Raw genomic sequence first — 12,496 nt, forward strand, 5'->3', positions numbered from 1 at the left:
CCTTCTGCGTAGTAGATAGGTAATGCGAAAGACTCACACAACCCATGGCGTAGGCTGCCTCCTTCATACCAACCTGGGTCTGCACAGTGTTTTTTTAATTGCTTCTACGGTCTTTCATCTTACCTTGTTTTGGTCTCATATCTTGAGAAAAGTACTGTTATTTGGAGACGCAGCACAGAGAATTGCCCTGGTATAACTTTGCGGTGTCCGTGACCCTGGCAAGGCAGATGAGTATTGATTGCTGAAGTATTTGATTACATTAGCTGAGGCATAGCAGCCACAGACTTTGTACCATTTTCTCCCCTCACTTGCATCTGGGTGACCCTGGTAACAGAGGTTTAACTGAGGTTACAAAAGTAGCAGTCATGGAATGAAACCAAAATACTTCCATATTAACCAATATTAAAATTAAAAAAAAAAAAAAAAAAAAGGAGAACTGTTCAAACTTTTCATTTGCATTTCTTTTGTCACAAAGTGTGGAAAGTGCTCAAGAGTTTATTCTGGATCTTTTCAGCTTCATAACTCTAGGTCAGCATTAAAAATTGACACTGCTCTGCAGAGTCCTCTGAAGATATGCTGATATGCTCCTTCTGTTACAGGAGTTCAGAACTGGACAAGAAGAACCAATCACCTCTCTTGTTTTACATTTCTTACCCAATGAGTACCAGTTCACAGCTTGTAGGTCCAGATGTCCATTGAGAATTCCTACCCCAGCAAAAGAGCAGTGATGGGAAGTTGAATGGCAATGGCCATGCTCCCATGGGAATTTTGGCAGGAGCACTTGAGCCATCCCTGTGGGACCCTGTGTATGGTCTGATTTCTACCAGTTTGTAATGAGTCTGCAGTTAAGGCATTGCACTTGGGTGGGATGGGTATATGGATTCTCCTGCCTGCTGTGATTTGTTAAATGTTCTCATTGCCTCTCATGGTAAATCTTTGAATTAGCTCTGTGGGAGAGGTGTACAAAATCTGTCCATTATTATCTGCGTTACTATTATTAAAAGATAGTTGTGTTGCATGAACTAGTGCCAAGATTTGTCTTTTGGAAGTAGTCTCCCCACATTCCTAATGGAATGAACCTTCATCTGGCTCGGGTACCTCAGAGCAGTAGATGGTTGTGAGTCAGATTTATTGTAAATTCTTTGTAGAAAGGCTTTAGTGCAGGATAGAAAATTAGCCTGCACTTGGAGCTATGTCTATGAATGGTCTTGCTCTTAATAGGTTTAAATCAAGTAAATAACATGACTGAAAGGATGTGATAGGAGAAAAAAGTGGAGTGTTGGAATTTTCTTCTAAAAAAACTCTCTCCTTTTTTCTTTCCCTTTTTTCTTCCTTTTTTTTTTTTTTTAAATTATTTATTTATAAAAGCATAGACCAGTAACAAAGGTAAAATACAAAACATTTGCATAATATGGCATATTTGCTTTAAATCCCATAACAAATGTGGATGGAAGTCTAAAATAAAATAAATATAAAATATATAAAATAAAATAAAATCCTAGTATATACATATGTAATTTGTGGTTACAGCCTGTAAAAATATTTCTGATAAAACTTAAATTTATAATCCTCTGATTTAGATTAAAGAGGATATATTTATGCATCTTTATAAATAGTTTATAGAAAGGTGGGGTGGCTGGTTAAAAAGAATTTGGCTAGAACTTGATGGTGTCTTTACAATATAGCCAGACCCTAAGCAGTGTGTGGACATTGCCAGCCCAACTCTAAACAATTCGTATGGTCATAGACCTTATTCACATGACCCTTATTCACATGTTTGCTTGTTTGTTTTTTAACATGGTACTACTTTGCTCAGTTACACTAGCATGACCAAGCCAGTTGGAGGACCCATGTCTCACTGTTCACTTTATTTGACGTTAATTGATTTCCAATTCTCGATGGGGATAAAAGTTACAATTTAGATTGGTATTGGCTTTTGGCCCAGAATGACTATGCAGTCCTGGAAGGCCTAAAGAGCTAGTCTCAGCTAGTCTCAGCCTGGACCTTCATCCATGTGCAAATGGAAGCTGGACATTCATTCACATCTACCTCACATTTCTGGCCAGTGTATCCAGACAGACAGATGCTGGAGAAGTTAAATCCAGATACATTACCCTCTTGTGAATCCTGAAGCACATTTGCAGGTAGCCCTTCCTACTAGAGACATCATCTCACGAGTTCTCCCATTCTTACAGGTATTACATTTTGGTAAGGAATGCATTTTCCCTCTTTAACACAAGTCTTGGAATCATCCATCCACTGTTAGGTAAGTTTCCTGGACATGGTTATAAGATGGACCATAATACCTCAGACACAAAATGTCTTGGGAGTTCTCCTGGCCATTCCTTAGTCATATCTGCCTTGGCAGGGGTATCTCTCTTCTGTATTAAGCTTGGGTTTATAAAAGTTTCTTTGAAAAAGAAAGCTTTTACTTTCCATATTGCAGTAAATAATTTTTAAAGGAAAGTTTTTCATCATGTGCATCAACACGTATTGCAAATAAAACAGTATAGTTATTTTAATTGCAAATAGAGTTTTAAGAATAGCAGTTTACATTATTTCCATTGGAAATTCATAGGGATTTATGCAGGTTGCAATGAAGCACTTTTTGTTCTAAAATGTTAGCAACAATTTAGCACTGGCTTCAAAAACAAACATAAATTTGTAAATAGCTGTCTAGTCACAGAACCTTACAACTTTTTTTTTTTTTTAATTTATTTGGTCTTCACCTTCTTGGTGCAAAAGTAGCTGAAGGCTATAGACAAACTCTAACTTATTTGTAGCATTTATCTTGTACATTCTGAACATTAAAGACTGATCTAATCCTCACTAAAACAAACAAAAAGAAATAAACACAAAAAACAAAGCTCAAACAGAAACTGAGTTTCTTACATGTCTGCTGCAATAAAAAATGTGCATGGTTGCCTCTAACTGAACTTGTAGGCAAGATCCAATGGATCAGGGTTATCATACATCAGGGGATGGAAGAAAAAGTGCCAAGTGTCAATGCCATGGAGATGCTGGCTTTAATAACTCCTGTGCTGTCTTCCATTATCTACTGTTGCAGTTCTGTTTTGAATTCATTTTCATCAAGGAAGGTTATTTTGCTTAAAACATTGCACAGACTTGCTACTCTCAAAACCTGTAGTTTTAGGAAAGATTTGTTTAAGAAAGGAGGAGTAGATACTCTAATAGTAATAATATGTGCCAGGGCATATGTAATTATGATAATGTCAGGCTTTCATGTGTTCTCTGAGTCAATACTAACTTACAATGAATGTGCTGTAATTTATATAAATCATACAAAAACATAATTGACAGAAGTATGAAAAGAGGCTGTACCTACGACTGGGCACTTCCCCTACCAAGAGAACCAAACTAATAATTCAAAGCCACTTTCATTATATCTAATTGTTTAAATATTATAGATATTATAAATGGCAACAATGTGGTGTTCTTTGTTCTCTTTTGAAAATGAAAAAAAAGTTTAAATAAATTTACAAGGGTAACACACAGGTAATAGTCACACACTACAGAATCTTTTTCTTTGCCTTTGAATATTTAGTACAGTGGATAGTGAGAATAGAAACAGATGCATAATTTAAAGCAGCTCAAGGCCTGGGTCCTGGTAAAATTTCATGTTTAGGAAGAGCTTTATCAGCTAGATTTGATGTCTTGGTAGAATGTGAAATCTGAAAATATCTAATAGTTCTGTATCTCATCTTCTGTGATGAGGCTAACATTTGATTCGAGGACAAAAGGTCAGATCATAAATCCTTAGAAGCATATAAAAAATAGGATAACAACAATATTTTAAATCCATTTGTTGTTTTCACTGGCAGATGATAAGAAAACTCTTTCTTTCAGCCTAAAGATGTTTCATTAAAAACTGGACTTTTGTGACACCCATCCATCATTTGCAGCAGAAAGGAACAGGATGTTACAGAGAACTAAATGATATGCCTGAAATGATTTTTCTTACAGACATGACACCACTGAAAATAAATGTGTGGGAAATGTGTGGGCATATCCATAGTAGCTTTAATGGAATTAGACTAGGAAGATCTATGGAGTATGACCAATGGAGGCCTATGGATATACGGAATTTAGAGAAGGGTACAAAATCCAATTATAAGCACTGGTGGCTATTTACTTATCTCCGTATTGACAACACAGATGGTGAAGGGTCTAGAGAGGAAGATGTATGAGGAGCAGCTGAGGCCCCTTGGTTTGTTCAGCCCACAGCAGAGCAGGCTGAGGGGAGGCCTCATGGTGACCTGTAGCTCCCTCAGGGGAGCGGAGGGGCAGGCGCTGAGCTCTGCTCTCTGGGGACAGCGACAGGACCCAAGGGAACGGCATGGAGCTGGGACAGGGGAGGGTCAGGCTGGGGGTTAGGGAAAGGTTCTGCACCCAGAGGGTGGTCGGGCACTGAGACAGGTTCCTCAGAGTAGTGGTGATTGCACTGAGCCTGTCAGAATTCAAGAAGCATTTGGGCAGTGCTCTCAGACACATGGTCTGATTTTTGGGTGGTCCTGTGTGGATCCAGGAGTTGGACTTCATGATCCTTGTGTGCCTCTTCCAAGCCAGGATATTCTATGATATTTGAGCTGGCTAGTTTAAAGGTGGCTCAGGTGGCTAGGGATGAGTGCATAAATCTTTGAGAATGTTAAGACATTGAAACAACCAACAGTCTAGAGAAGCATTTAGTGCAGATAATATCATTTATTGTAATACAGTTAAAACTTTCTGAACAGAAATATATATTACAATGAATATGATACAGGTTCTGCAGTTTCACTAGAACGTGAAATATTTTGTAGATTTTATTCAAGTCTTTTCTAGTTTTTAATAAAAACATAAAGGTACTTCCCCAGGAAATTCTCCCCTCCCCCAGTCTGCCTTTATACTATAAAAATCTTATTTCACCAATGGTGAGAACCCTCCACCTCCAACATTTCAGTTATAAAAAAAGAGTATGGTTTAACTCTTGTTGAATTTTTATAATTATTTTGAACTACCTCATGAAATTTTAACTATATTACTCTGGGAAGGTATTTGCTGGCAGAAAAAAAATGAACTATTGTACACACACAACTCAAAGTCACAACTTGCATTTTAGAATGGTTGGTAAAAGGAGTAACTTTTGTACCAACAACATGCATTAAACCCATTTTCTGCTGCCACCATAATAGTATTATGTATTCTCTATTAGGTTGATGAAGTAGCATCTTCCTATGGATTTTCCCCTGAGACTTACAATGTTTCACTTGCACACATACATAATGTATATACAAAATATATGTTATATAGTGTATTTATACTGTACACAGTTTATATATATAATAATATATATATATATATATTCATAGACATTTCAGTCTATACCTGAAATCAATGTCATTGGATGGTTGCAAAATCCCCAGTCCTGCACGGGATTGATCTAAAGAAGGACACTGCACATTGTTGTCCACAAGCTCTATCTCAAAGTATGAAAATATCAAAACCAAAAATTGTTTAATTTCATGGACAGCAAATAATCTGCCAGGGCATTTTGCTATTCCTGTCCCAAATGGCATATAATAATACTTCAACTTGCGACCGTTGCGGTAGAAGTCAGTCTTTTCTTCTCCGTTCTCATTGAGATAGCGATCGTATTTGAATGTCTGTAATAAAACCCACAAAAGAGTTAGTTGATATCTGAATAACTCCAAGGACTGGATAATGCTATTAAGACACAAAATGCAGGCTGGGAAGGAAAAGCCTCAGGCAGTAAACACTGTACAGGACAGTTTTTGTGCTTCATGGTAGTACCAGGCCCTAAGGTGCTTTCTGCAAAGGGTAGTCCTTGAAAAGTTCTGGCATGTGGGACAATATCATCTCAGGATCTTTGCTAGAGTCAAGCTAGGGAATCCTTTTGATAACTTCTTAAAAGTTTTGATGACTTCTAACCTCTTAAAATAAGCAGAACAGCTTGCATCCTTGTTCATGCATCTGAACTGGAAGGTTTCTCATCCTGTGTTGTTGAGAAAATATTATCCTTATCCTTGCCCTCTCTCAATCTCCTCCTCTTCTTCCTCCCCAAGTGGTAATCTGTCATTATTGAGGAAGACAAAAGCTAAAAGGCTCTCCTGGGCTTCCAGTACACTTTTTGTTTACACCCAAACATGTTTTGCAGGTAGTTCTTGCCTATCCTTGAGACTCTAGGCATAAGAACAGACTGTCTGGAGCACAACAGAGAAACAGCTGTAGAGCATTCTTGGTAAGTGCTCTATTAAAAAACATGCTGGCTTCTGCTAGAGCTCAGAATTTAATGCACTGTGATAAATACTTACCAAAGGATCAGCATAGATTTCTGGATCAAAATGCAAAAGTTGAGGATAAAGAGCTACAATATCATCCTTGCGAATGTTGTAAAAATCATTCTCTAAGTGCAAAGTGAAATCCTCTTTAGCAACTCGGAAAGTCATGGATGCACTCGATAGCCTCATTGCCTCCTTGATGATGCTATCTATAGAGAGAGGAAAAGGAATGATTACCACAGAAATAGTATGTATATGTCCTTGGGGGAGGACATATTTTGAGCTATTTCAAACTCACTATTAAAGCCTATTAAAAAAAATAATTTAACAGTAACTTCATAAATGCCTAAGAAAGTATCTTTCTCATTTCTTGTTAGCATTATTATCCCTTCTGCAGATAACACTGAGAACATAATCCGCTTTCCCCTAGAAAATAACTCATAGCTGATGCAACAGAATATTTGAAAGTGAGACACACTTTTAAGCTGAAGTAAAGAAAAAGATGAAAACATAACAAGAAAAGGAAACAGTGCAGTGATCAGGCTTTTCTGAAACTTTTAGTGCTGGTGCACAGGAGCACCTTTTTTTTTGTTTGATTTCAATATAAACTGATTAAAGAAATCAGCAGTAGTCAAACAGTGACATTTTCAAAACTCTTCCCTGTAATTTGGACACTTGAAATATGTGCCTGTAATTTGAAAAACATTAAGAAGAAATTCCAGTAATGGTACTAGAAGATCTTGCTTGACATAATAACAGCTATCATATACAATTTGGCAACACCCTTTTATTTGATCTAAAGCCATTACCAAACAAAATATTGTTCTGAATTATCCATGGGTGTCCAACACTGAATAGCTGTGCTGACACACACTGTATTCCGACATGCCATTACCCATGGAAAAAAAAAGCTATTTATGTGAATTGGTACACTCAGGACCACCTCTGATACTGGGAAGACTGATTGTGTTGGCCATTGCCAGGGAACATACAGGTTTTTGTTCTGGTGTTTGCTGGTTAACAGTAATTCCATAGAAAGTGCTTATACGGTGACAGATAGAAGATTGTGAAAATTGTGGGGTGATTTCTGGTACTCCTGCATAAAACAGTCATACCTAGTACTGGCATATTATCCAGCTGTTTTCGGTTCAAGGAAATATGTTTGCCATCTAAGCTGATCTTCTCTCCAGCGCTTTCCAAAATGCTTTGCACTTCTTTGATAGCAGCTCTCATTGCTTCTGGATTCCTAAAATCAAAAGTGCATAAGTATGACATAATGTTATGCTTAAGAATGGTTTAAAAAGAGTTTGTGCCATTCATTTTATTCCCAAATAAAATTTAGGTTTTTTAGCTGACAAGTACAACCTTCCAAAATGAAAATGTTGAAGCAAAATCTACTTATGCAATTAGACTTTTTCACCTTTTGGCAAAGATACAATAGGTTCTATAAAGGAAAAGAACCCCAAGTATTTGATCTGTCTCCAATGACAGGTGGGACAGAACTAATGTGCGTAACAGAGGTAATAAATAGTGATGTCACTAAAAAGCAATGCCAAGAATAAGAAATGAAACGATCAGTTGCATATTAGGAAAGAGCTCCATTGCAGGTAGAAGATTTGGGAAGGGGATCATAAATCAGTTTTATAACATCACTTATCCTGGATGATGTCCTATTATATGGTGTCCTATTCTGTTTATCTGAAAAGAATCTTCCAAATGCTAAAAGTCCACATAGTACCCTTTACTATTTAGACTTTCTTCAGACATGGAATATATGAACAATATATGGTGCAATATGCATGATAACAATGCAGGATTCAATAGTGTTGTCATTATGAAGGCATGATCAGCCAGGACACTTTAAGCCAATGCCTTCTTAGAATAAAAAGTACCAAATAACTCCAGTTATTGGCACTGGCTGGTAGGTATGAGATTACAAGCCACTGGCTAAATAAAAACATTAGAAATTCAGATATATACTTAAGAGCTGGGGTAGTTTATATTCCATGGAGTATACTCACTCTAAAATGGACAATTAATAGTTTTATCTGAACTGTGCTCTCCTCTCATAAGTAACAAACTCAGTAGCTCCAGTTTATACTGCAGATATCTAAAGTTAGGAAAATTCTATATAGGAAAGTCTATTCTGGAGATTTAGGAAATTATGTACAGGAATCTTCACCCACTTAAGGCTTTGAATGCCCTTCCTTCTCTTGAGGAATTTGGACATATACCCCAAGTGAATCTCAAATCACTGGCCTAAAACATGTATGAATAGTTGAGGATTTTGTGTCTCACTCTTTATGCTGCTACAACAGCTTTATCCAAGTGGAAGAGCTCTGCTGCAGTCTGGGTGAAGAAAGCAGCAGGGAGCTGCTGTGTTGATATTGCTGCATAACTACTACAACCTCAGTAGGATCTATCGACATATAAACTATTGTCTATTAAATATCTGTTAAATCAACCATGAAGTTAAAGCCTGTTTTGCCTGTTCTAGTGAGATGGTCTAAAAATGTCTGATTATACTGGGAGCCTTCAATGTAATTAAAATTCTGACTGCAACCAGCGCTTTTAGTGTCATATATAAACTTACTCCAAATTTGCCTTTACGAAGTGCATCACATGCTACTTTTTAATGCTAGGATTCAAGGCATTGCCCTGGAGTATTTTAAAAAATCTTTTATGGCATTGCTCTGTGGTACCTCTGCTTGGTCTGAGACAAGAAAAGGGGGGGTTCTGCAGAAGTCCACAACATGCCACTTGTGTTGTAATCAGTAAGCTTCTTGATACTGAAGTATCAAGCAGTGGAATTTACCCATAGTAGTGAATTGGTTTCTGAAAGAAAATAGACATTATTTTTCTCATTTGGAAGCAAGAAATGTTGGGACTTACTTCAGGAGATAGAACAAACTCCAAAATGTGGCAGGAATGGTGTTGGCTTGCGAGGCCCAGAGTACTGCCACATGGGTCTTTGCTTTTTCCATGTCATCAAAGGTTGACAGAGTGTCATTCAGGAACATGCGGAGGGTGACAAGCTCAGAGAGGTTGTTCCTTTTCAGGAGGTTCTTGTGGAGCAGTGCTTCCCCCAGCTTCTCACGTGCACTGTGGGCACTCTTGAATAGATGGATAGGCAGCCCCGCCACAAGAGCTGGAAAGATTCTATCAAATTCCTTGAAATTTTCAAGGGCATTTAGAATATGTGCTCTCTCGGTCTCCTGCTTTGATAGATTTTTCTCATGATTTGAATTAAATTCTTTACCAAAAAGTGTTAAAAAGCCTGACTCAAACATCACCTGGCAACAGAACTTATAAAGTCCTTCTGTTGTCCAGGCATTAAACTGAAGTTTAGATGTTCTTGACTGCAGCATGACGTCTTGTAGATTTTCCATCATTGCTTTGATGAGGTCATCTAGGGCGTTACCTTGAAGGGTTCTAATGAAAGTCTGATGAAAATTTTCAGTGGTGTTTCCCTCTGCTGGGTCAATGCTACCATGCCCAAAAGCCTGTCACAAAATAAATTGCATGCATGATAAATAAGACCTGTCATAACCTTGATGATAAAGTCTAACAGAAATTAAAGCCAGAGCATAACTTTATATCTAACTAAAGGAAAGTATAATAAGGACTGTGAATTCTAGAACTGATACTTTCTCATAGTGGTTAAGAATGCAAATGAAAATAAAATCAAGCATGTTTACAATAGATGTGGTTACCTAGAGCTTCATTCAACTCCCACTGACATCAGAAGGACCCTTTTTGCTTACTTCAATAAGAGTTTGATTGAACTTCTAGTGTGTTGCATCATTTTTTAAGACATTGGGAGCTAATCTTCCACAGTGCTGAGAACCTCCTGAAGAAGTTTTCAGCTTCAGCAAGCCATATATCATTTTGTAAAAAAGGTGCTAACTGTGTTTCTACTTTAGCAATTAGGAATACTACCTGACTAAATGTCCTTCTTTTACTATCCAAATTACTGTAAATTTCCTTTCTGTTAAGGAAAGGGGGGAAAAAAAGACTCCAATGTTTTAAACCGATACAAGTGCAGAAATGTGAAGTCAATTATATTTCAAAGGCATGGTTATGCTACAGGGTTTAACTAGGTACTGTCTGTCCTGCCAGAAGATTCTACACATTAGATATTGAAGCCACTTTTAACATGGTACCTTGGCAGAAGTAGCAAAATGGAACTTTTTCCAGTCCAAGTGTTTTCCATGGCGTATCAATGAATGGTATGAAAAAGGGTCAGTGAGGAAATGAATGTATTTCCCCGCTACTCGGCAAGTGAAAATGTGGCCGTGCTTCTTTTGCTTTTCTTTGAGGAATTCGAGGGGGTTGGCACCGAACTGCAAGGCACAGCCCAAGTATGGAAGGAACCCGTTTTCAAGTGGTGGCTCTCCTTTTTGCCTACAAAACACAAAAAAAGAGCTGAGTTTAGAAGTACGTATCAAGATGTCTCCTCTAGGAGAGTAAGCAAAGGTAAGTAAAGATAAGTAAAACAATGATGCGAAGCTTTTAGTAATAGCCGATTTCTGCTGCTGTTGATAAGTAATTTCTTTGCCTTTAAAGAGTAATCCTATTGTGATGTCTGTTGTATACAAAAAAGAATAACTTACTTATGTGTTATGATAAGCATAACAACACAGTTTGACTTTGTCACTTTTATTTTCCCTAGATCAAGAGTTTATTTTTCATCTATTTAAATGCAGTATTGTTGCCACTACCTAACATGCACAGATGCTTAATTGCCCCATAAATAAATAATCTTTCCTGCTAACATTGTCTGAAACATTTTTGGCAGTGGTATTCACAAATCAATTTGAACCAAAGAGAATAGCCTTTTGAGTGTAGAAAGGTTGTTATTATTGGCATATCCCATTTGGACCAGGTCCTGCTGAAAACAGTGGGAATTTGGCCATGATCTTCAGTAAGCATAAGATTTGGTCTTTCAAGGAAAGCATCATTAAGAACATGCTTTATGTTAAGCATATGCTTAAATAATATTTTTTATTCCAACAGTCAGAAAACTACTTCCCTGCATACAGTTACCATGGCTGCTAAAATAACTTTCAGATAATAGTTTAGTTATATTCTACTATGTTGCAGGTGGTTATTATTATATGAACTTAAATACTTTTACCTTTTTATTAAACTTTTTTATAGTAAAACAAGAAAAGGACTGCTGAAAAATATAAAATTACAACAGATAAGCAAATATATACTTGCTCTGTATAACTAGTTAGGATAGATTGATAATATGAAAATGTTTCTAAGTAGGTATTAAAGTATAATTAGATAGAAGTAAGTATTAGTTGCAATTAAAATGCAGGTAAAGATATAACCTAGTACTTTAGGAAATCAGAACATGTATATTAATGTTTTAATTTCCTCATTTATGCATAGGTTAGTATTGGCACATGCCTAGGCATTAACTCACCATTATTAAAAGCCTGTATGGACAAGTTCTGTTGTAACATAAATCTCTCAAAAAAACAAAGTACCTTGTTGCCCATGTTATCCTGCATTTATCTACCTGCATTTATTCACGTGATAAACTTAAGATTATACTAGTTTTAGGCACATATACAGTATCTTTGTCAGAAGTAAAGACATGGTATACTGAGATACATTTTCAAACAGATTCCTTACCTCCTCCTCCTCCCTAGAAGAAACCAAAAACTGCAACAGAGTATTATTACTATTCCCCAGATCCATGGTGATATGAACATTTCTGGCTGTACACAAAATCTTCCAGGTGGACAACCTGGTAACTACCAGTATAGCAGAAATGGTGACTGAGAATGATACAGACAACAGGTCACATCTTATATACAGTAGGTGCACCACTGTATTTAATGACACTCAGTCAACTTTGCAAGCTATTGATTAACCTTTTCTGGACATAGCCCACTTTGTCTCTATTCTGACATCTTTCTGCAGAGCACTTCACTGGATTGATGCAGCCAGTTGCAGACATGGCCTTGAGCTGATATGGGGTATCAGTAGTGGTTCCAAAGTAATCAAACAGCTGTAATAGTTGATAATTTGAAGGTCTCTCAGGTGTGTTTTGATCTATCCTGCAGATTTACCAATTACAGTCTATAGTTCAAGTTTAGCAATAAATCAAATGGCTGCTGACAGGTGTCCAGTGGATTCAGACTGGGCTAAATGGTGGCTGAAGATCGTGTTGTCCTTTGGCT

General features: G+C 37.1%; 1 protein-coding gene across 1 annotated transcript; it reads right to left on the minus strand.

Moving 5' to 3' along the window:
* Positions 1–5,363: 5,363 nt before the first annotated feature.
* On the minus strand, positions 5,364–12,025 carry CYP7A1 (cytochrome P450 family 7 subfamily A member 1; the record flags this gene model as incomplete). The annotated part of the gene is made up of 6 exons (XM_084510439.1): positions 5,364–5,663; positions 6,333–6,508; positions 7,415–7,545; positions 9,192–9,802; positions 10,463–10,703; positions 11,946–12,025. 6 exons carry the CDS (start codon positions 12,023–12,025, stop codon positions 5,364–5,366), a joined length of 1,539 nt encoding a protein of 512 aa, XP_084366565.1.
* Between the last annotated feature and the right edge of the window lie 471 nt (positions 12,026–12,496).

Source organism: Aythya ferina (assembly GCF_964211825.1).
Source record: "Aythya ferina genome assembly, chromosome: 2".
Taxonomy (NCBI): domain Eukaryota; kingdom Metazoa; phylum Chordata; class Aves; order Anseriformes; family Anatidae; genus Aythya; species Aythya ferina.